Consider the following 25,820-nt stretch of genomic DNA (forward strand, 5'->3'; position numbering starts at 1 on the left):
TATATTTGAATTGAAATGCACCTATGCTGAGTCATAATAACTGATCCCAAATTCTGAAAACTCACTTAGAAAGAATTAGTCTTCTTTGCCAATATAAGTACATATAGTAGTTTCTTTAAGAAGAGATGACACAATACAGACAATACAGAGTTGTTTCACAAGACTGAGACTGACACATAGTGACACTGACCACTGTTGTTCTTGCGGCCTTTGCTTCCCAGCAACATCTTCAGGCTGCTTCGGAACATGATCGCTCACGATGTACTTCCTGTCAAGAGACAATCAACCATTAAGAAATGTTCATGGATGACTACATTGTTTACAGCACGTCACAGAAATCTGACCTATGAATCAGACTGCAGCCTAAATTGAACAACAGAAGAAGAAAGAGTGAAGCCTTAGCTTGACGCTGCAAGGGTCGGGTCAAACGTTATCTACCCTCAATGCAGACACCAGTAGACTTTCACTGCAGACTGATCTGTACATCATGATTCCACAGATAAAAGGTAGAAAGAGGTGCATGTTGATACCAGGACACACAAAGGACTTAAAGAGATGAAAGAAAACAGGAAGCGGTTGAAACTAACTTAATTTGCAAGACTTGCCAACACAGAGCTTTCTGTATTGTTACCATAAAAATCATTGGGCATCTTTGTTGTTGCAAAATAAGATTCCTAAGCTATAACAAGCAAACAACTTTGAAACAACTTTCAGAGCTGCGGTGATCAAGGGGTTGATGATATGTAGTATTCTACACTGGTCACTAGGTGTCAGTAATGTTACTGTAATGTTTGGTTTGGTTTCATTTACAGTATTTCGAACATGCATATGTCCGAAAAGGAGTAGGGAGAAGCAGAGCTTATTTAATCCTACCCCCTCTTTGTAATACATCAATTGCTAAAACATACATGTGAATACATACAAACACGTGCATACATGTATGTGCATGGCTCAGATCAAGGGCACCCTTTGCTGTCTTCAACTTCACTTGAGTAGTATTTGAAATTGTTGTTCTAACAATGTGTACTATCCCTATCACTCTGACGTTTATAGAGTGAGGAAGCTTACCCAACCATAAATTAAGCCTGTTTATGTTTTTATTTTGCGCTGGCACGGCTATGTTGTAAAAAAGTGTCTATATTTGGACATTGAAATGTTACATGTAAAGCATGTCTACTTTTGTTGTGAAATAAACAATATTTTCTCTGATAATTTGGTCATGATTTCTACTTAGAATTAAAGAATGATGTCTGAAATTGGTTTCTAATGTGTTTTATTCAAATATTATTAGTGTAAAAAAAATATAACTGTCGTGTAATCATTAGTGAAAAGTACATTACCTTCGTGTCCGCCTGCCGATGAAAATTTTGAAGAACATAATTCCATGGAAAAACAAACTCCATAATGATTACAATGGTATATATTCATGGAATAAATACTCAACTCTGCAACTAAAGTGATTTTTTTGTGTATAAAAGAGTAAAATAAGATTATTTGGACAAAAGTCTAACACACCCAAATTTCGTGTCCAGCCAGTTATGTACGTACACTTCGAACTCACAGCGTAACTTGCGTATTGCTAGTAAATATTGAATTAGAAAATAAAAAGCGCCTTCTTTGGCCAAACAAAACTTGTGTCCTTCCGCCGGTTATTCGCCAAATACGCGTTCAGCAGGGGAATGCTTCGTCGTGTCCGCCATTTTGTGTTAGCCTAACGTACGTTCAGTCACGACCTCGGCAGCATCAAAGCAGAATCATTCAATTCGACCAGCAATCGGCGGTTTAACAACCATTGTCAAGTCTAAGGTATGATTTTTTCATTTTCATATACATTGGAGAAGATCTTTATGCACTTTGAAATATTTTTTTTCGTCGGGTGAGTTACAAATTTTGTGTTTATGGAGCAGTGTAACTCGTTTTGACAGCCGTTGTTTTTACCTCTCGTAGGTCGCCGTTCATGTCCTGTGCACGAAGCGGCGAAAAAAACACGCAAAGTGGGCAAAATTATTCATCATTACCAGTCGCATTTTACCTACTTTTATCCGTGATATTATATGTCGTTGACATTTATCCGATCCAAATAAAGTCCAGCGTGTTCGTTGATAAATTGCTCCGTATTTAACCTGGAAGCAATCGGCGTGTCCCTCATGAAAGGTCAAAGATCGCCTTATAATTTTAGGTCTTTACCATAATAATTCAAGAACCACTCACTCAGTGCATTTCACTGAATCCTGGCTCATGTTGCCACAGTGCTGCAATGATTAGCTTATATTGTGGAGTTGATAGGTCAAAGCTTATGTCATTACAGTCTTAAAAACAGCTGATGGGATTTGTAGTCTTGGTAGCGATACAACAATGGCACGGTAAGGACTGAAGGTCAATTTTTCTTTGCCATATTTTCAGAGCTTTAACTCAAGATCTAGATTTGTCACTTGTTTTTATTTACTTTATGATACTCTCTCAAATAAAAGTTACTTTTCTAACAAAAGTCAAATCTATGTAGAGATAACAGCATAAAGTCGACACCGAATTATGTGCAAGAATGTGAACATTCTTTTTGGCGTGTGAAAAAGACCTCCCAAGTCCTTCACTTTCACTTATTATTCTATTGGTAATTGTGGTTATTGTTAATAATTTAGGTATTAATCATATTAATTCCATGTGGTATAAAGTTTAAGGGACAGTAAGATAATAGGACAATCAGTAAATTGGCTATTCCCTTTTCAGGGTGGTGCCTTGAGATGATATAAACAAAATTACATGCATTCACCTATCCATCCATTTCTATACCACTTGTCATTGGGGTCGAGAGTGAGCTGACTTTCGTTGAGAGGCAAAGTACACCCTGGACTGGTCCAAGTACAAAATCTAATAATTGGCGTCCCCTAGTGGTGCCCCCAAAAGTGTCATAATTCATTTTAAACGCATACTGCTCAACAAAACCATGGTTACAGACATGGTAACATACAATGGAATGTTGCAGGGATGTAAAAATAAACATGACATGGATAAAATACATGGGTACAAAACAAAATACAGCGCGAATTCACAGCAGATGGTAAATAGTCTTTCACTTGTAGAGCGCTTTTCCACCTCCAGGGCACTCAAAGCCCTTTAAACTGCAGCACATTTACCTACTGATGACACAGCATCAGGAGCAACTGGGGGTTCAGTTAGGATACTTCGACATGATCACGGGAGGACCGAGGAGCGAACCCACAACCTTCAGGTTGGGTGATGACCGCTCTACCACCTGAGGAATGCCGCCCCAATATGTCATCGGATGTCATCTCAAGGCACTTTACACATGGAGCACTTCTAAAACAACTCTCCTTGCACATTTAACAAAATAAATGGAACCTAGTCACTTGGGCGACAGATGCTCCAGAAGAGACAGAGTTGGGGTACGATCTGCCTCAACTGGTTTGGTTGAAATAGCGAGACAGAGTAAATGGACAGAGGGTAGATAGAGAAAACAGGATAGGGCGATCGGGGGAAGGATGAGAAAACAATGTGTAGAGCAAGAACGGAAACAATAACAGTAATAGAATGATGATTGCATTACTGATGATCAGGGTCTGCGTTAACAGGACTATTATTACTACTAAAAGATAAGCCTCAGTGATAATTATGATTTGTTTGAGGTACTGTAAACAATGGCTTGATGGGTTTAGGTCAACAGGGTTTTAGGGGTTCCTTCCCAGTTGAACATTGTTGACCCATCTGCTGATTCATTATTCTTTGTTGAAGCTTCTGGATCCATCTGCTAGTGCCTGAGGTTCTCTCACAGTGCTTTATTATCACTTATTTTTCAATACAGAAACAAACCACAATATAGAACCTGTTACCAGTCCCACATGGACTGTTGGTTTTAACCATTGTTATAATCTGTGTTTTATTATCCTCACAATTACCCGTATGCCAGTTTTCATTGCCCTTGCTAGCCCTGCCATGTACTTTCTGTGTTTTCGGATGATATTTATTTGCCTACAGTCTGACAGTTTATTGTTCAGTGTGTTCTTTGTTCCTGCCTACAAGCTGCCAATTGTAGCTTGAGAATCTGGATCATTTGTGGCCGCCCAGTAAAGTTTATTGCTTGTATTTGAGTGCACCTACTAGCAAACCAAACTGTGGCACAGTGCCAAAATGCGTAGATATGATTAGACAGAAGGAAATAATCTGATTAATCTACTTCTAATTCAAATCAAGACCATGTTTCAATAGTCAGTACACATATTTTGCTCGAAGAATATTCCTTTCATAATCCTGTTTACTATTATAGTACATAGTTTCTCTAATAATTTATAAATATGTGATAATGCAGGAAAACTGTACAGCATACATAAACCCCTGTTTAAAAAAGCCCACAATTTTTACATGCTTACGTCTTTATGCTTCACTAATGTTTTTTCGTCAAGTGTTAAGATTTTGCACTTTGTTCAGCGGTTCTGGAACTCATCTTACATTATGAATCATTAGTGGTGAGTACCTAACATTTTAACATTTAAAATGTGTTTCATAAGTGTGTGTTTATTGCAAATGTTGATCAAAGTGGAGCAGAATGTCAACGTCAAGATAGCAGGTGGGGGAAAATGAATATTTATACGGGCATATCAATTACTCATGGTTACTTGCGGTCCCAGAACGTAAACCCCACGAGAAGAAGGGGTCACTGCAGTCTTGTTCTGTTAAAAGAAACCTATCATAAAAATTCTGTTCATGTATTTGCAGAGGGGTGAACCTGAAAATCAGCAGGGGATGAAATAATGACTTCCCCCACAGTATTTATTGAACTGTTGTTACAGCATTTAACAGTCATTTGTCAGTGTTTGAAGGCGTTTGGTTAAAAACTGCGTCTTAGGACGGCACTGTTTTGGGCTTTGATCTTAACCACCTTGATATAGTGAATCAGATTAATTCAAAATAAATAAGGTGCTTTCTTAAATACAGAACAATAGTCGCCAAAAGCTTGAAGAACAGTTGAAAAAAAACAAAAAAGGCTGCAGACAAAGCAGCCTGGGTTCAGATCCAATAAAGCAACTACATCTATCTGCATGGCTAGTCTGGGAATAGACATAATCCCTGTCTGAGAGCTGCCCCACAAAACCTTCATTTGCAGCAACTAGTTGCAATCTTATTTCTTAGATATAATATGCAGTAGCTCGCTTATCCTTGCGTGTGCGTAATGTGTGTCAGTGTGCTAATCCTCAATGACACAAGCATGCAGGAAAGATAGGCCTAAGTGTAAAAACTAAAAGCTGCATCCACCCCCACATCCATGCATAATAATAAAAAAAAGACAGATTACTGAATAGCAGCGCATATATTATTATGCCAACACATGAAAGAAAATGCTTAATAAATACACTGAAGATAAATTTGACAGTGGCCTGGAAAATAGAGCAAGGCACCACGTGTCTGGCTAAATGAGACATGTTCTGTGCAATATAAATTACCTAAATTAATGCAAAATGACAAGAAAATTATTTATCTTGAGAATGTTCTACCACAGAAAATGCGTTTAAATGGACATCCTTTGGATTGGCTGTCTAAAGTCAACTGTAATCAAAACGAGCCATGTTGTTTTCCTGTTGTTTTTATAGATTTTAACAATTTTAACAACGATTTTGCAAAAACAAGCAAGCGAACACTTAACATAAATGGACCAATTTTTCATAGAAATGCCTCCTTTGGTTCTCAAAATGGACAAAAGCAGTCAACTATGTATGTCAACATCGTCTTAAGCGGGCACATTTTAGTCCATCCATCCATCCTCATTAGGGTCGCGGGGGTATGCTGGAGCCGATCCCAGCTGACTTCGGGCGACAGGCAGGGTAGACCCACTGATCTAAAAAAAAGACTGGATCGAGCAACCTATTGTTTTCACGCGCCAAAATTTGAAGCCAGATTTTTTCGATCGCCGCCATCTTGGTGAGACCACCTTACGCGCCACAGCTTTGTGATTGTGCTGGTATACGAACGCAGAATTAGTGAAAAATCATCAAAAACATCAGGAGTGCCAGTGAAGGAAGCGAGGATGAGGAAACACAACTTAAAAAGCACTTCCCAAGAACCTTCCACTCGTAAGTACTTTTACTTGGCACCTTTTTTTGACCTGATATATGTGCCACTACTTGAACGGCTTTGCTTTGAAAAGTTCTCGAAATGTAACCAAAAGTTAAAGTATGAACTTTGATGGGTGGTTTTGCAAGAATTTTCTAGTTACACCTTCCTGTAACAACTAGGCCTTTTTTTGGTGCCTAGCCTAGCAATCAATGATAAAATTATTTCTATGCAGTTTTTTACAGTAGGCTTTGAGTATTTGCACTTATCTAATGTCTTTTTGTACCAAAAAACAGCTTTTTTAAAAGCTACCACAACTACCAAGTTACATTAATTCTGATACCACACATGATTCACGCAAAGGTAGAAGACATGTGACAAAATTTCTGCTTTCTTCCTGCCTTAACCTTATCCTGAGATAAAAAAAAAAATGGTTTACTGTAGGAAAATAATTAGACAAAGATAGACTTTAAATTCCGTACGTAAACAATGTTTGCAGGCTGCCACACAGCCAATTTTTCGTCCGTCTCGAAGCTAAAATACATCTTACTAGCTTGATAAATGACACAAAAGCGTATAAATCTGAGTAGTTATAACCTTTAGCAGTTGATTTTGGTGGCTATACGATCAATCGAAGTTTTACCAGTGCGTTGCCATACTGTTGTCTCACAGCAAAGTGGTCTCACCAAGATGGCCGCCACAAATTTCCATTGGCTTCAAAAATAAAACAATAGAAGCTCGATCCAGTCTTTTTTTTAGATCAGTGGGTAGACCCTGGACTGGTCGTCAGCCAATCGCAGTGCACATATAGACAAACAACCATTCACACTCACATTCATACAATTTACAGTCGCCAATTAACCTAACATGCATGTTTTTGGAATGTGGGAGGAAACCGGAGCACCCGGAGAAAACCCACACACACACGGGGAGAACATGCAAACTCCACACAGAAATGGCCAAGGGAGAATCTAACCCAGGTCTTCCCAATCTCCAGACTGTGACTGTGTGGCCAACATGCTAACCACTAGACCACCGTGCGGCCCGCACATTTTAGTATCAAGAATAATATGTAGTAGACCAGCACTTGAGTTGGTCGACATAATCGAGGCCAGCTTAAACAAGAGTAACAGCGTTAAACATTCACACTCCAAGTCAATTACAATTTTTTTGCTCATATGTGGCCTGTACCTGATTTTTCCATGGCAGTGCGAGCGGTACAATTCATGTTTTTTCAAATGCGACCCGGGCCCCGTTCGTATATGCCACTTCAAAAAGTTGTTACCGTTATCGACAGCGAAATGTGCACCGATATATACACCAACAATCTGGGTGTCGCTTCCGTCGTCACAGCTCACTATTAGTATAAGGGAAGCTAAACAGCGAGGCAACAAGTTGCGGTTGTTCACTCTCAGGAAAACACTGCCCCTAGAGTTTTGTTAGAGAATTGCTTATTCTTATGAAAACATCTCCTACAAACCTAAATTCAAATTTGTTTACATATTTGAAGTTTTTTCAAAAAAACAGTAAATATGTTCCCTCTTAACTAAACTACATTTATGAAAGAGTAATTCTGTTACAATTTGCCCAACACTGGTACTATGTATTCATTGATATCGTCAACTCATGCAGTATATCTATTTAGCTCCATTTAAAGGGATAGTTTAGATTTTTTGACATGACGTTGTATGACATCCCCAACAGCGTGTAGTCCAATAACAGCGACTTACCCCCCACACTTGATCTCCTAAGTCCAGCTCTGGTCGGATTTTGGTGACAAAGAACGCAGTTCCGCTTAGCTGCCGGGGACATTTCCGTAAAAAGTTTGTCTTCTCCAAACAATGTGCGTTCAAAAGAGCAACACATTTGCATCACAAAAATGCTTTCTCAAAAAAAAAATCGGACCTCACAAAACGCCTGTGCAAACACACTCACGATAATACCACTCTTCTTCCGCGACAGAGCGCGGCGGCCATCTTCTTTATGTATCCGTTCCACAGTGGAAGAACATGCGAATGTCCTCATCCCATAAACATGAATGCACAGTGCGCACGGATTCGGCGGGATACATACTGTCCATAACGCTGAGTGTTTTGTGAGGTCTGCTTTTTTTTTTTAGAAGGCATTTTGGTGATGGAAATGTATTAATTACCCTTTTGAACGCATATTGTTTTGAGAAGCCAAACTCTTTACTTAAATGTCCCCAGTAACTAAGTAACTACGTTCTTCATCACCAAAATCCGACCAGAACTGGACTTAGAAGACCAAGTGGGGGGTAAGGAGCTGTTAATGGACTACACTGCTGATGGTGATGTCATACAACTTATGTCAAAAAATCAAAACTATCCCTTTAACACCACTGCAGAGGCTTCAGAGCCCCTGGCAAATGGTGTTATTGACATTCGGCTTCCTGCTTCTGTATCATGAGCACTGAATTCCCAATCATCTTGATAAAAAGCAAAGATCTCTGCCCCCTCCGGTCACATCCTGTTGTGGTTCTGGTAGTTATCGGGAAATGCGTGAAAGAAGAAACTGATTTCATGTCTGATCCCTGAGTCACTCGTGGCAGTCTGTAGCAAGAAAACATGACTCAGCACTGGCAGCTCATTCATGTGAATCACGCACACACATGTGCATGCACGGAGAAACACACACATACACACGCGCGCACCATCTGCCGTCAGTTACTGCTCCATCTGACCTCCTATATCCTTGATAGCAAAAGAAAGGGTGGGCTCAAGCAGCTTTGGCTGACTCCCCCACCTTGTTCATATGCTAATGATGATGCAGAAAAAACCCAGCCTTAATATATTAGATGCTATTTTTTGCATCCATGGTTGGTCAAAATATTGGATTTTCCACACATCTGTACAGAGGAACATTGTGGCCGTAATGGAAGTCCTGCATTGAACTTGTTGCACATACAGAACACGTGTGAGGCACATGGTGGGGTTACAATGTGTGTCCAACAATGAAAATAAATTCAGATTATCACCACAGTTTAATGGCTTCTTTGCCTATGCAACATCCCTCAACAAAGCTAACTATCTGTCCTACAACAGTATAAGCAGCTCCGTCTGTCATGAAAAAGCTAGTGCTGTCCTTGCACATGCATATATATACAGGCTCAAATCATCAAATATCAAATGTAATCTACAGAGTCTGAACTTTGACAAAACAGTATTAGAAACTGGTGTCAGCGCTAGCTTTGTTAAAGTATGTGCTCTTGCATATCTACAAAATAAAAGTGGCCCACTTCCTTAGACAGCACAGATGGACAACCCAATTACTGCTGAACAATGATTTAATGCTACCATCTGACATACAAAAGTAATGTATGCAAATGATGTGGACAACATACAAAAGTAGTATATCTCAGCTTGCTCCTCACAAGAATTACATGAAAAACAAAAGTGTAGTATTTTATTTCACACACTTCACTTCGGTGAAGGAAAGGATGTTGCAATACTTCACGAAAAAGAGTACACCACTCACATTTCTGAAAATATTTTAAATATCTTTTCATGGCACAACACTGAATAAATGCCGCTTTGACATAATGGAACGTAATCAGCGTACAGCTTGTTTAACATACATTTACTGTCAAAATAATATCAAACAGCTATTGATGTCTAAAAAGCTGGCAACAAAAGTGAGTACAACCCAGCGTACAGCTTGTTTAACATACATTTACTGTCAAAATAACATCAAACAGCTATTGATGTCTAAAAAGCTGGCAACAAAAGTGAGTACACCCCTAAGTAGGCCTGTCACAACAAATTTTGCTGGACGATAACGGTCCTACAAATTATTGCAGATAAACGATATTATTGGCAACATTTTGAGACAATTCTTTCATGAATGTAATTATAATGTATAGCATTATAATGCAACTACATTGTATCAAAAGTAATAAACTTGAATTTCTCAAGTGTAATTTTGTAATTGGAATGTGAAGAGCTTTTAAATAAAATAAATTAAACAAACATTAGAAATTACACAAAAAAGACACAAAAAAACCCAATCATAATAAAATGGACTCCATCTCTTTAAGCAACAATTCCACCTGAATAAAAATCACAATCACGTTATTGTCTGAATATTGTCCCCCCCCCAAAAAAAAACAGAGAAACACCCGGAAATACTCTGAATCTCACATTGTGCGTCAAAGCAGGCATCAGCTCATTTGCATATACACTTCCGTGATGCAATAGATGATTGGACAATTTTGCCCAGTAATTCAGAAGCAGATGTAGCTTGGCTAACTTTCCCAATGGGATGTCAGCCACTGCAAACGTTTCTACAAAATCCTCAACAAACTGTAATGCCCATTCTTGTAGTTAATGAAGATGTACTCACCAATGCAATTCCAATTGTAATGTAACATATTTTTTATGACACTCTTATTTTGTTTGCAAAATTAAACAGGATGTGGCGCGTTTTTTTGAAGGCCGGAAGTGTATTGTGTGTGTTGAGAATGTCTGTTGACGGTTAAGACGAGCTGGGAGCACGAATAAACGTGCATCTCACCTTATTTCACTTAAAACTTGTACAACGTCTGCAGGCATTGTAAAATGCTCGCTTACATTAACATTAGCTTACATTAGTAAATGGCCTCACGATGTAAACACACTCGTAGAGCCTCAGTCACACACACACACACACACACACACACAGACGCACTAGCATGCTCTGCTAAACTAAGCTAACCCAGCTAGCTTCTAGTCACACTCCTTAAGAGGAGTTTTTCCGCCAAGTTTTGCTGGTGTTCAGGCTGCCATATCAGCATGTTTAGTTTGGGAGTGGGGTTAGTGTTTGTGATGTCATTCTGCTACGATTGAGCGGTCCCACGGGTAAATACTCCCCCCCCTTCTCGGCACGATGACCTGTTTGGTATAGAGAGAGAGAAAGAGGAGGAACTCAAACACGTCTGCACAACAATATTATGGAGGTCGGCAAAAATTATCGAGTTTGTTCTCATTTTCGTGTGATTAATTGATTTACTGATTATCATGACAGGCCTAACCCTAAGGCTTATAATAAATGGACAAATGTTTTGTATTCACTTGTGCACTGACAAAATACATTTTGGGTAAATGGCTGTTGGATTTCGGTAATGGTGGCATTCGTCACAGCGTTGCCAAGTGGTAATTACGTTTCTCACAGTTAGAGGTGAACCGTAAACAACAACACTGGGAGTTGTCCTCGAGGGTATCCCCCCCTTCCAAAAGCAGACACACACACACACACACATACACATTTGAGCAATGACAACAGGAAACACGTGATAGAAAACACCAGTAGCTACGGAAGAGTGGGCCCTTTTAGTAAAGCACTGTTGTGCCATTTATAAAGCTCAGCAAAAAAGAAAGACAAATGTGCAGTAACACTCCAATAAGAGTAACCAAAGGTTGATTTGTTAAATGAAGAAGGTAAATGATGTCTTTTGGTTTTTTCCAGTTAGGGGTTGTCTTGGTTTTTACCCACCTTCCTTACGTAATCCCCCCATTTATTAGAGTTTGGGGCAGGCATTAGACATCTCCAATGGCTGGTTGTTGGGGCTCTATGGCCAGTTATGCAGTGTAACCCGCACAGAAGGCAGCGGGGTACAGCGGAACCTTGGTTAGCATACGCCCTGTTTAGCATTTATTTTGGTTTAAGTTGAAAACGTATGCAAAAATCCTGTTTAGTGTACAATATGGCGCGTGTCTTGTCATGTAATTATTCCACTGTATGAGTCCGACTGTGTTCGTAACATACTTTTTTAGCGTGGAAACCAGAACCGGAAGTCACTGTTCCCTAGCGCCGTGGCTTCTATCATGTCATCAGCAGTTGATGCTGTAGTTTTTTGATATTGAACAGTTACACCACAAGTCTCTGCTTTTCTTATCGATTGCGCCTACAAAACAACCCACAACGGAGCCAAACAAAGCGCTGGCATTTTGATAAAGATGACAAACGCTACTGAAGTTAAAAATACAGTCGTCTCCTGTTTATCACGGTTAAATGGTGCCAGACCTGACCATGATAAGTGAATTTCTGTGAAGTAGGATTCAATATTAATAAATGGAATATTTTTGTAGTTAGATCATAAACACAATGTTTCTGTTTTATTTTACCATTATTAGAGCCCCTGTAGGCATGAAATAACATCCCCACAGTCACCTTTATACTCCTAACCCGTTTAAGTCGACATCCATCAAATAGGCCGATTCAGGTCGACATACACGATCGTTGACATAAGATTGTCAGTGATTGGACATCTGCTTATGTATGACGTACGTCGACGTCAGCTTAAGCGGGCACTTTTTAGCAATAAGAAGAACATGGTGGTCCAGGAGTTGGTTGACTTCGACGGGTTGTCGACATAAACAGGTTCCACGGTAGATCTTACTTGACTCGAAGTATCGTGGAAAATAAATTACCCAAGCCACTGAGCTAGAGATAGCTATGCTGCATGCTCAGAATGAATAACAAGCGCTTGCGGTATTGAAGTCTGATAAGACATTAAAAGAAAACTGCGGTCAGGAGTACTCTAAGCAAATGAAATAATTTGCAGTTACCCTGACCTCTTTCGTAGTTTTGTGCTACTTACACGAACTGATTTACTGCTAGGACAACAACCGTGGACTCAATATACTTCTATGGTTATTTGTGTTTTAATATATAGTACGGGTTTGTAGTTGTATAATGTATTATGCAGATGTGCTCTTCTGACAAGGTGTGTTGAACTCCCACATGACAACATGACTGTTTAGGGCTGTAAACATGTCAAAGGACAGCTTCAAAATGCTTGGCACACACAAGGGTGTCATAAGGCCTTAGCCCCGACAAAATGGAAAGCTGTTAATATCATCAAGGACGACAGTCAAGCAGCCTGCACTCTACTCTCTCTTGACATCTGGAAACCCGAGTCACTAAATCACGCAACATCTTCTTTCCAACTTGCAAAACAGACTTTGCGTGCAACACTGTTTTTTGCTTAAATTCCCATTTAGGTGCACAGCTACTACTGAAAACAGAAACACAAAACAAAACACCAAAAAGGTGTGCACACGTTAAAAAACTAAGTACAGATCAGTTCTTAAATAGGCATCGACATACATGGTCGACCACTTTTGTCGACATAAAATTTAAGACGATGACTAAGGGAACATTTTCAAGGCCGCAAGGTGGTCAAGTGGTTAGCATGTTGGCCACACAGTCAAGAGATCAGGAAGACCTGGGTTCGAATCTCCATTGGGCATCTCTGTGTGGAGTTTGCATGTTCCCCCCGTGCGTTCGTGGGTTTACTCAGGCTACTCCCATTTCCTCCCACATTCCAAAAACATGCATGTTAGGTTAATTGGCGGCTCTAAATTGTTTGTCTATGACTTGCGATTGGCTGGCGACCAGTCCAAGGTGTACCCTGCCCCTTGTCCGAAGTCAACTGGGACAGGCTCCAGCGTACCCAGCAACCCTAATTAGGATAAGCGGCATAGAAAGTGGATGGCTGGGATTGAAAAATTGAGTTTAAGTATTGTCCACTTCCTCATTGTCGTTAAGCGTGAAGCAACAGCAATTACTACAACTACTGCAAAATAAGCTCCAAAAATAAAAGCCTGGCAGTATTAAACTGGATTCTACATCCATTTTTTGGTTGGTTTTATTAGGATTGTCAGCCACCGGAAGAAAGATTTGCACATGTATGAAAGCTTCATTGTAACTGTAGTCAAGACATGCAACAGAATTGTGAGATAAGAGGCAAACACCACTGCTCCTACAGTCCAACCCCTGAAACACAGCTCAGAAACATACACAATACTCCTGTCGCAACAATATCATATGAAAACAGAAGAATTTAAAAGAAAAATGCATAAACCGAGAAAAATGTCCAAAAAAATGGCCGAAGGTTGAAAAATCCTTTATTATCTGCCATTCTGCTTATGTCTCTGGGCAAAGTCACAAGTAAATGCCAGTTTGATTTCGGCTATGTCATCGATGTCAATCCGTCCGAGACAAGTGGGTTCCACTGTACTGGTTTGTGCAGCGCTAAGATTGGCTTATTAGTAATTTTTCATAATAGCGCTTTCTCAAAAGTTGATAAATTTACAGTACAGTTGATTTGACACTGCAAAGCAAGCATCACAAAACGGCTTATGACATAACCCTTCTTTAGTATGGTTGAAATTGTACTCTTACTACACTACATTACTTTATATAGTTATGCAATATAAATTTGAGGCTATACAGCGAACCCCAGCCCTACATCAGGTTTATGGCGGGAGTGAACTGGCCAACTATCAGTCTGAATAAAATCATTATATTGCAAAGGTCTGGCGCTTCAAGTGCTGTGTGCTTGCTCCTTTAATTAGCACACACGAGTGATCTAATTAACTAATGAGTGACATGGTGGGAGGGATTTTAATCAGAGTAGCACTAAACCCAGACTATGGGCTACAAAGTTAGGCAGATTAACATTGGATTACACCCATCTGCACCGCCACTGTTGAGGAACAGAAGTCGGTGGGGGTGGGCAGAGACAAAATATGTCAAAAGAACATCTCCAACACCAAACTGTAGTGGAAGAAGCCATGTTTGCAGAAACGCACGGACCACCTGATTGCTGCTTGTGTGGAAACAAAATCACTACTCGCAGGGCGTATATCAAATATTCCACATGGGAATTTGGTTAGCGACCACGGTTATATATTTTGCAACTGCACAGCTGCATGATGATGCAAAACTAAATCACATTTTTAATTTACTATCTAGACAAACAGACCAACATATAAATGGATGATAGCCGGACAGTTGATGATGGGTAGATAAATGGATAAAGGGTGGGACAGATGAATGGATGATGATTGAATAGATGGAAAGATGGATCCATGCATGACGGAGAGATGGATAAATATACTGCAAGACGGATGGACAAATGGTGATGTTTGAATAATGAACGGACGGCTAAGTCCATGGATGACAGATGGATGAATGACTGTTTGAATGAGGGATGAACAGATAAATCCATGGATGACAGAGGGAGAAATGACGATGTTCGAATGATGGATGGACGGCTGGATAAGTCAACGGATGACAGATGGATGTTGATAATGGACAGATACATGGATAGATGGATAGAGGGCTAGATAAAAAGGATGTTGATGATGGCTGGATGAATGAATGGATGGATGGCAAACGATGTTTTCATGGCTGATTGGATAAGTAAATGGATGGATGGAAAGATGGATTATAGAATTGGGTGAGATGGGAAAGACAAAATGGATGGATGGATGGATGGATGGATGGATGGATGGATGGATGGATGGATGGATGGATGGATGGATGGATGGATGGATGGATGGATGGATGGATGGATGGATGGATGGATGGATGGATGGATGGATGGATGGATAGACTGCATGTAGGATGGTTAGATGATGATGTTCGGATGGGTAGTAGATAAATGGATGACGTATGGACAAATGATAGTCTTTGATGGACGTTAATGGATGACGGATGGATGTTAATGGGTAGACACTTGAATATATGGATAGATTGAAAGATGGACAAAAAAAGAACAGAGAGATGACAAGATTAATAAATGGGACTACGAATGGATGGTTGGATGAATGAATGGATGGATCCCGGATGGCCTGATGATGATTGATGTTTGGACAGATGGTAGATCAATGGATGACGGATGGACAAATGATATCTTTGATTGATGGACGGATAAGTCAATGGATGACGGATTGACGTTGACGGATGGATGGTTACATGGATGTTTGGCTGGACAAAAATATGGATAGATGAAATGGATGGAGACATGACGAGATTGATGAATGGACTACGGTTGGGCAATTGGTGATGGTTGGATGAATGGATGGATGGATGACAGATGGACAAATGACGATGATTTGATGGCATATTGCAGGAGTGTCAAACTCCGAGACACTGAGGGTTTTCTTTCCAACCGGTCACTAAAGGAGGTGATTTTAATGATCGACACCACCTTCAATTTGAGGGAAGGAGCTCATCAATTAAATCACCTGCCGGAGAAACTGGTTGGAGAGAAAACCTGCAGTGTCTCAGCCCTCCGTTGGCACACGTGGCTTATTGGCTAGGAAAATGTATGCGAATGGTAGACAAACGAGTGACGGAAGAACTGATTACGATAGACAGAAACGATAGATAGAAAACACACACAAACATACTCAGAGCCAATGTGGTGATATAGATGTAGGAAGGGGCGTATGTTGTCATTTGGTGTGAGATAATCCCGTCATTTCCTCACAAAGGATTTGCTTCCTGTCAAAACAACTGGTAGCCACCAGCTTGGCTTGAACAGTGAAAAGTAATTTCCACATACAATGACACACACACACACACACACACACACACACACACACACACACACATGCACTGCTTTAATTAGGAGTTACCATTAATTTGGTTATGATTCTATAATTGTAACTGCAAACTGTCTGTGCGCTTTTCATTCAAAGGGAAACTGAATACAGTTAATTAAAAAGCACAATGTTTATTCAGTATTCACAATGGTTCACATATTAATCCTCCCCTTGATTTTCTAGGATAATTATTAACAGTACTGATATACCTGAGCCATGATGGTATTGTTGTCTGTATTATGCATACAATTACTGTATAGAAATAAGAGACTTACCTGTGTAATTGTTTCAATTCAGCCTAGATACAAATGGCGTCATTAATGGCAGATAATAGGTCGGTCACGGTCGGGGTGATGTCAAGCCCTCGCTGCGTGTTCGCCTGTAAATACACCGGCAGAAAACCTGCTGGAGCCCGGTTTCCACGCCCCAGTCATTGCTGGGTGTTTTCATGTCCTTATCGATGACGAAAACGGCGATAGTAGAGAGTATGGCGGCGGATGTCTTTACCGGTGAAATGTACGCTTGACGTCTGGGAAGCTTCACTGGTACGAGCCTCCTCTGGTGAAGGGAGGATGATGAATTATTCATGAAGGGGCGTGGTCTTTGTGTCCTACTGCCGCTGACAACAGAGGCGGTGGGCGGAAGTTCGGGGTGGGCGATACTGCAAATGTTGGTATCGATGTGATACCAAGTAAATACAGCACTGCATCTGTAATACTGATTTGAGTTAGTCTTTAATTTGTTTATCAGAATTATAATATGAAAAAGATTTGAAGTAATAATACTATATACAGCAATAAAGGACAACGTAACCTTTTATGACATACAGTTGTTTGCACTAAATAAAGTCAAAATAAGTAAACACAAGCAAAAACTAGTATTACAACTATGACATGATTATATTCTCTTGTCAAATCTCTTGACTTTTTGCCCCCCGCCCTGTGTCCAAAAACTTATTCCCTGAGGTTGTAAACAATATAACGTATATAAATGTATAAATATAAAACTTTTTTTTTTTAATAAAGACGATAACTGAAAGATCAATCTGATGACACTGGTATCAATCTGTTACTGATACTACCCTTGGTATCGATACTATGTGCAAAGTAGGAGGTGTCAAGACAGACTCACACCTGGCAACCCTCCCGTTTTCGCCAAGAATCTCACGGATTTTGTCCTTTTTTCCCATCGCCCTCCCATTTAAATAGTTTTCCGTAAATTTCCCGTATCATGTCACGTCATCATCAAAAAATGGACATTTGGATCTTTGGGGAATTTTCCTTATTTTTTTGGGAAATTCCCTTATTTTCAAATGTTCTTTTCGTAACATTGTGACTTTATTCCCATTTTATTTTGACGTTATTCCTATAATAACATAACTTTTTCTCCAATGTCATTTTACAATAATTATAGCTTTGTTTTGTTTGGTTTGTTTCTCATAATATTTGGACTATACTGTATAAAAATGTTTTGTTTTGTTTTTAAATATTTCAACTGCCTGCTGCTAAAATGACATCATTATTCTCGTCATTTTTTCCCCTCTCGTTAGAATGACTTCTTTCACTTTATACAATCGATTTTTTTTCTCCCTTAATAATAAAAAGTTTCATTTAAAAGCTGCATTTTGTGGTCAGTCGTGTTGACATTGACAAATATTTCAATTTGTTTGATGAACTGAAACATATAAGGGCAGAAACCATATATATATATATATATATATATATAGTAAACCATACTAAATGAGCAGATTTCAAGGGTGGAGTGGATTCAGCTCAAAAGCAAAGTGGGTCAAAGCATAACAGACTAAAGCAAGCATCAAATATTTGATCAGTGGACATGTTAATAACTTGAGTTATGATGAGCCATACATGGAAATGACAGTCTGTAGACCAGCTAATGTTGATTTACCGGCTCCATTCATTGCAAGGCAAACAACTTCTTCAGGTTGAACACTACTTTTTTTTTTTTTTTTACTCCACTCTTTTCTTACACTTGTCACATTCCTCTCTCTTTCCCTTGCTTTTGTCCCGCTGTGCACTATTTCTCCCCCTGCAGCTTCTCCTTGCATGCTGAGCCTGCACTCTACAGTCTGACTGTGTCACTTCTCCTCGCTGCTGATTTCAATGAATATGTCATGAAACATGTCACCGCTCCAAAGGTCGCAGAAGCCTTCCATGACAATTGAAGTAGTCAGGATTGTGCTATGCAAACAAACGTGTCAGAACTGGGGGGTTTTTTCCACCGCTTTGCCTCTGTGGTCCTTGTGTCATTTACAGTAGGAACCCGCTTAAGACGACAAGCCGACAACAAAGTCCTATCCGATTGTTTTCTTCTTATTACTAAAAAGTGCCCGCTTAAGTCAACGTCCGCATGCATAGTCAACCGCTTTTTGAGACCCAAAGGGATCATTTCTATGAAAAATGACGTGTAGTAGTGTAGTTAACTTCGTTATCACTCAGCAGCATGAAATGATAACAGCAACGTAACCACTGTCCAGTTACACAGCATTAAACCGTGCACAGTGACTTCCTGTTCAGTATAATTAACCTTAAAAATAAAGGCAAAGCAGTATTAACCATGATTTTACCACATCAGCGCCTATTTAATTGTTTTATCAAATCATTCAATACCAAACCCGAACGCCCGATCCCAACAACGTATTTATAAGTCTTTTACGGGTTTTTTTGCACGAGAGGCAAAAAGAGGTGATGATGCAACTCTCCACTAATGCATTTCACTTTTAGAGCAATTTACAGCCATGAAAACAGCCACAAGGCGGTAGAAGTGCATTTGATCAGAGCTCAGCAGGGATCATGCAGATGGAAAAAAATCACACACGACAGGAAGGAGGAAGTGAGAGAGTGTGGAGGTTACGCATTGTAGGGAGATTGTAATGCATGCACGCACATGCAACACACATCGTTCAGTGCCAAATGTGAAAACTGTAACTACTTCATGGTGTTATATTTGTAGATAAATTTGATTTCAGTTATGTCGACATCCGTCGGCCAGTCCAAGTCCAAGGAGCGTCAACATCAACGGCTTCCACCGGGCAAGCTTCTTTTCATTATTTTATTTTGTACTTGCAGGTAACAGCACATGCGTAAGTAAAACTCATCATGGAATGGCAGATTAGGGATGTGTAATATTTGTAAATTGTTTGAGGTAATGCATAATATAGCCTTTTACAGTGACCACTAAAAAAAAATGTCCACATATGCATGTTTCATATTTGACTGAACTCCCTGTGTTTATATAGTGTCCTTTCTCAGTCTAACTACAAAATACATTAAATCAGGGGTGTTCAAAGTGTGGCCGGGGGGCCATTTGCGGGCCACAGCCATTTTTTTTATTGGCCGTTTTATTGGAAACTAAAAAACAAAAGCAGAAATTTTACAAGAATAAAGTCAAAATATTAAGAAAAAAAAGTTGTAATTTAACAAGAAAAGTTGCAATTTTACTTTTTTTTTAATTTTAGAATTTAGAAATTTTAGAAGCAAAAACTAGTGGCATAAAGTTCAAATATTTGTTATTTATTATTTTTTTAAGTACAATTTTTATGGGAGTATAGTAAAAATATTATGGGAATAAAGTCAATTATTACCAGAGGAAAATTTAAGAAGATTATTTGAGAAGAAAGTTTAAATATTTGGAACATTTTAAAAAACCTCATCCTAATAATACGCTTTTTCACCTACATCACAAAGCTGAGATGCAGCTTTAAATCTTAGCATATCCACTTTACAAAATATCAAAGTGGCCCTTACATCCTTTGCAAAATTTTTAACGCCCTTGCATTAAAGGGAAACTACTACAACCAAAAAGAAGGAATTTTCCTCCTAATTTCGTGTTATCATTAAATTATCAGTCTTTTAGTCATTTACTCTTAGCACAGCTCACCCACTCAGTAGAGGTGGGCTGATAAATCCAAATATCAATATTAGTATCAATACCAAGATTGATATCAGTATTGGATCAATCCCGGTGTGATATTTTCAGATGACATTTATTCTTATATTGTCTCATATTATTATGTTTATATATTGTCTGTTGTATGTTTATAAATCAGCAGTCTATTCTAATTAATTACCATTTCAAACATTACAACACTGTCATTGTTATCAGCAGTGACACATTCTGGCTTGACATCGATATCAACAACCCGGATGTCCTTTCAGTCACTACCATAGCTCACTACTTCAACACAGGAAGCTAAATAGCTAGTCAACAAGAGTTGTGGTCACTCACTCTGAGGAAAGCACTGCCCCCTAACGTTTTGATAGAGAATTGCAAGCCACAAGCTCAGCCCTCAGCCTGAAACCTCATGATACGTCAGCAGCAGCACATTGCCACTACGAAGTTAAATCAGAATTCATTGACATATTTGAAGGTTTTTCTAAATAGTAATGCAATAACCACTTTCCATTGTAACTAACTACATTCACTAATTCACTTAGTGTGAAAAAGTGTTTGCCCCCTTCCCGATTTCATATTTTTTTTGCCACACTTTTGTTTTGCACACTTAAGTTTCAGATCAACAAACACATTTAAATATTAGTCAAGGACAACACTACTGAACACAAAATGCAATTTTTAAATGAAACTTTTTATTAAGAAAAAAAATCCAAACCTACATGACTCCGTGTGAAAAAGTGCCCCTGTTGCCCCCCCCCAGAAAAAAAAAGTAATTGAGATCTATCAGTCTGGAATAGGATATGAAGCCATTTGGGACTCCAGCGAACCACAGTGAGAGCCATTATCCACAAATGGCAAAACCATGGAACAGTGGTGAACCTTTTCAGGAGTGGCCGGCCAACCAAAATGACCGCAAAAGCGCAGCGACTACTCATCCAAGAGATCACAAAAGATCCCACAACAACATCCAAAGAACTGCAGGCCTCCCTTGCCTCCGTTAAGGTCAGTGTTCATGACTCCACCATAAAAAGGACACTGGGTAAAAACAGCCTGCATGGCAGAGTTACATGACAAAAACCACTGCTGAACAAAAACAACATTCGTCTCAATTTTGCCCAAAAATATCTTGACCCCCAAGACCTTTGGGAAAATACTCTGTGGTCAAAAGTTGAACTTTTTGGAAGGTGTGTGTCCCATTACATCTGGCGTAAAAGTAACACTGCACATCAGAAAAAGAACATCAAAAGAACAGTAAAATATGGTGGTGGTAGTGTGATGGTCTGAGGCAGTTTTGCTGCTTCGGGACCTGGAAGACTTGCTGTGTGATAAATGGAACCATGAAAATCCTGAAAGAGAATGTCTGTCGATCTGTCCGTGACCTCAAGCTGAAACCAACTTGGGTTCTGCAGCAGGACAATGATCCAAAACACACCAGCAAGTCCACCTCTGAATGGCTGAAGAAAAACAAAATGAAGACTTTGGAGTGGCCTAGTCAAAGTCCTGACCTGAATCCTATTGGCATGACCTTACAAAGGCGCTTCATGCTGGAAAACCCTCCAGTGTGGCTGAATTACAACAATTCTGCAAAGATGAGTGAGCCAAAATTCCTCCACAGCGCTGTAAGAGACTCATTGCAAGTTATCACAAACGCTTGATAGCAGTTGTTGCTGCTAAGGGTGGCCCAACCACTTATTAGGTTTAGGGGGCAATCACTTTTTCACACAGGGGCATGCAGGTTTGGATTTTTTTTTCTCCCGTGGTAATAAAAAGTTTCATTCAAAAACTGCATTTTGTGTTCAGTTGTGTTGTCAGTGACTGTTACATACATTTGTTGATGCTCTGAAACATTTAAGTGTGGGAAAATAACTAGTAACCATCACTTGTTACTTTTTTTAACTGTAATTTTCCCAACATTGTAAATGCGTTTGTTGACAAAAATATTTTTGTGCGCTTAAAACCTTTGTCCTGTGTTTGAACTTAATCATCTTCTTTACAATCATGATCGACAAATGAAAGGCAAACTCACAAAATCATTCAATGATCTTGAAAAAAAAAAGTCAACCCCTACTAAGTATTGAGACATGCCCCGAAACAGGCTTTCTTAAAACGGCCTATCAAAGTATTCTTTTACATGGGGGTTGGGGCTTAAAGAGAGACAGTGTACGAGTAACATTTTTCTTCCAAAAGGTGAATCATGCATGAACAGTCACATATTGAGCTACTGTATAAACACAGATCACAGGTCCCCTTTAATAAGGAAAAAGATTTGTACCTGGCAGTAGCAAAGTGAGGCAGTGTGATTCTCTTATGATACAGTTCATTTTCAGACGTGTAAGACATGCACTCGTGGTATCACAGTCTGATCTGTATATGTTTCTAAAATATGCAACAGTCATATACGGACTTTTTTCATTATAGTGAGACTGGAAATGTGATTCATGTATGTGTGTGTGTGTGTGGGGGGGGGGGGGGCGGGGGGGGGGGGCTCTTGGTGAGGATAAAGGAAGAACTCTTGGCGGTGTTGCTTGAGGGAGATAAAACATACATACATGTACATTTAGGAAAATATCTTCTATTGTCAGTCTGTCCACATCAGCTATTACATACAGTATACACATATGGATTTTGCATAACACACATGGCTTTTCATCACAGAAAAATGCATAAGAGGGTTATCATCTATATATAGACTACCCCCATAATCCTTCATCAAATGGGTCCACGTTTGCCCATGTTAAGCTTACAGAGAGGTCACACAGACAGGTGCAGCAAAATACAGTGGAAACGGTTCACGTCGACATCTTTTGGACTGGCTGATTCACGTCTCCATCAGCGGTTTTCGATAGAACGGAAACCAAAACCAGCCATTGCTTGCATATTTACTTGTGACTGCGGCCACAGACATAAGAATAATGGCTACGGCAGTTTGTTGATGTGTTTTTCCTCCATTTGTGCGTATTTCTTCACTTGATTTTTGCATTCTCACATGGTATTTCATACTCAGAGCTGCTGCTGTAATTTCCCTTCCGGTGGCTAATGAGAAAAATAAATAATGCTTTTTTTTTTTTAGTTGCTGTGATAGAATCCAGGTTAATACTGCCGTGTTTTATTTTGAAGCTTACTTTGCACTGAGCAGGAGGAGGTCACTGTGTGCACAAACCTCGGTTTTTGACAAACATTTTGGCTGAAATGTCATACATTGTCTCGATTATTGTACAATATTGCGCATAAAAAGCTAGTCTGTTTGCATGTGGATCATTCCACCGAATCGAGCACCCAAAAAATACAACCCACACGGTCGTGATTCAAGGCTCTGTGCATTTTCCACCCGCCATGGGGCCAACGAAAGTTGCGAAAAAGATTTGTACATGTATAGGCCGCACCTCTCTAAAAGCCGCAGGTGTCCGTGTCGTAACATGGGATGGTCAATACACTGAAAGATGCTACACAGATTTTTTTAACTTTTCATTAAATAAATGCTTTATTCCAAACATCGCTGACCAGTGCGTGTATACGACCAGTTAAAAAGTAGCCTACCAGAAAATACATCATTCATCGCTGTCCTCGTCCTCCTCCTGGGAACTAAAACTACTAAAGTCATCCTCTTCAAGTGTCTGAACCAAACAGCCCCACAATTCTCTCAGCACACACGCCGCCAGTCTCTTTCAGTCTTTTATTGTCACCCCCGCCCCGAGCCTGTGCTGTCCTGCCAACAAAGCTCACCGCTGCTAAGATCCACCGGCAGATCCGAGCCAAAGCTGCTAGATCGATCGCCTTCAACCTGAAAGCTGCATCACATGCACCTCTCCATGGGTTCTCAATGATGACTGGTGACGTGCGGCTCGATACTGAAATATCGATACCTCAGATACCAGATCTTTAGGCTCTAAAATCGATTCTCAAATCCAAATATTGATGCGTTGATAGTTCAGTCATTTAAGGTAATGTACGTACATCATTGACAGGAACGCAGTGGAAAATGATTGAGACGTAGTCTAAATGATACGCAGTTTTAAATAAATCAATACATTTCTGACATGCTAAGTGTATTAAGCATTAGTATCAGATCGGTATCGCCAATACCAGCCTGGATTTTACTCCGTATCAAATGACTATCATCACTAATGATGAGGGCGCGTGCACGAAGCACTGCGGTGCACTACTCCAAAGCACACGAGATGTCACGAGGCCAAAACGCGACCACAAATTAGCCGCATCACTGTATAGGCCGCAGGGTTGAAAAAGTCAGAAAGAAGTAGCAGCTTACATACCGGAAATTACGCTTATTTTGTGTAGTTTTGAGAAGGTCAAATTAGAATTATTCTGTAGAAAATGTTTTTTTTGTTCCCATTTTCAGGTGTCTGGAAGTGATTTATTGGATTTACATTACTTTTGCTTCGGTTTTCATCCGACTTTTTGGAAGGGATTCCTAACAAAACCCGAGGTCTGACTGTAGTTACGTTGCTGCTGTCGCAACGATGAAGTTAACAATACTACAACACACCAATTAGGAACGACACCTTCGGGTCTCACATTTTTACGTCGACAAAAGCGGTCGACCATGTGTGTTGACGTCGACGTCAGCCGTTGAGCTGGTCGACAGATCGTCTGTCGACATAAACGGGTTCCACTGAATTACTAACCTTTTGTTTAAAAAAAAATCCAAAAAATCATAAAAAGACATGATCTATATGAACTTTACAACATTTTGCTTCAAAGTGAAATCATCTTATGCGTCACATCATTATGCAGTGGCAATGAGACACTTTAAAAACAGCATAATTTAAGCCAAAAAAAGAAGATATCAGTGTCACACATCCCATCCGCAGGCATAATCCAACAGTTCAATCAATGCTGTCACCACTGAAGTCAACTCACACATTCAGCATCCTTTTGACAAACAGTTAATGAACATCCGTCTGTTGTTGGTGCTCTTGCAGTGCCACGAGGCAGTGCTGTGCAAGGTGCAGGTACTTTCAAGAGTGGCATTTCAGGTGGTGGATGGGGGACTCCGGCTGGGAGACGGAACTGACATTGGGTACAGATGAAGAGAATTTTGCAGCTCCGTTTCTTCCTGTTCTCCTCCGACTCTGTCTCTCCCTTTTCCTCCTCCAGCACCCTGCCCCTCTAGTCCCTCAGAGTTCTCCAGCATCTCCTGGATGAGTGGAGGCATGGAACCAGGAATCTCCATTTTCAGTGTGATCACCCGCTCTGCGCCTGAGAGATCAAAGTGTAGAACGAGCGTTCACAACATGTCGCTGACTAACTTCATCCATCCACAGCAGAAATCACACAGGGGAAGTTTTATTTACGCCAGCATTTCTTCTGGATCCAAAACGCATAACAACTCTTCATAAACAGAGCAAAATCATCTGATCAGATGAGAAACATTAGATTTCGATTGGGGCATCTAGAGTCAATTCACATACAGTATCTTGGATAATTAGTATT

The 25,820-nt window shown here is 39.8% G+C and overlaps 2 protein-coding genes across 4 annotated transcripts in view; both read right to left on the bottom strand.

Moving 5' to 3' along the window:
- tanc2a (tetratricopeptide repeat, ankyrin repeat and coiled-coil containing 2a) overlaps window positions 1-17,000 on the bottom strand; it is a 61,125-nt gene extending 44,125 nt beyond the window's left edge. Inside the window, exons 1-2 of one of the 3 annotated variants that reach the window (XM_054759150.1) lie at window positions 16,730-17,000; window positions 191-268 (exon numbers count right to left, since the gene is read on the bottom strand). In XM_054759150.1, coding sequence (XP_054615125.1) covers window positions 191-248 — 58 coding nt within the window. In that variant the 5' untranslated portion in view covers window positions 249-268; window positions 16,730-17,000. Of the gene's footprint in view, window positions 1-190; window positions 269-344; window positions 796-16,729 lie in introns of those variants that run through there. The other 2 variants (XM_054759151.1, XM_054759152.1) reach the window with 2 other exon arrangements.
- A 5,595-nt stretch (window positions 17,001-22,595) lies between these two features.
- The window catches only part of LOC129171043 (retinoic acid receptor alpha-B-like), a 29,054-nt gene continuing 25,829 nt past the window's right edge, over window positions 22,596-25,820 (bottom strand). The window contains exon 9 of the mRNA XM_054759344.1: window positions 22,596-25,586. Coding sequence (XP_054615319.1) covers window positions 25,360-25,586 — 227 coding nt within the window. The 3' untranslated portion in view covers window positions 22,596-25,359. The remainder of the gene's footprint in view (window positions 25,587-25,820) is intronic.

This window comes from Dunckerocampus dactyliophorus, chromosome 18, assembly GCF_027744805.1.
Source record: "Dunckerocampus dactyliophorus isolate RoL2022-P2 chromosome 18, RoL_Ddac_1.1, whole genome shotgun sequence".
Classification (NCBI taxonomy): Eukaryota; Metazoa; Chordata; class Actinopteri; order Syngnathiformes; family Syngnathidae; genus Dunckerocampus; species Dunckerocampus dactyliophorus.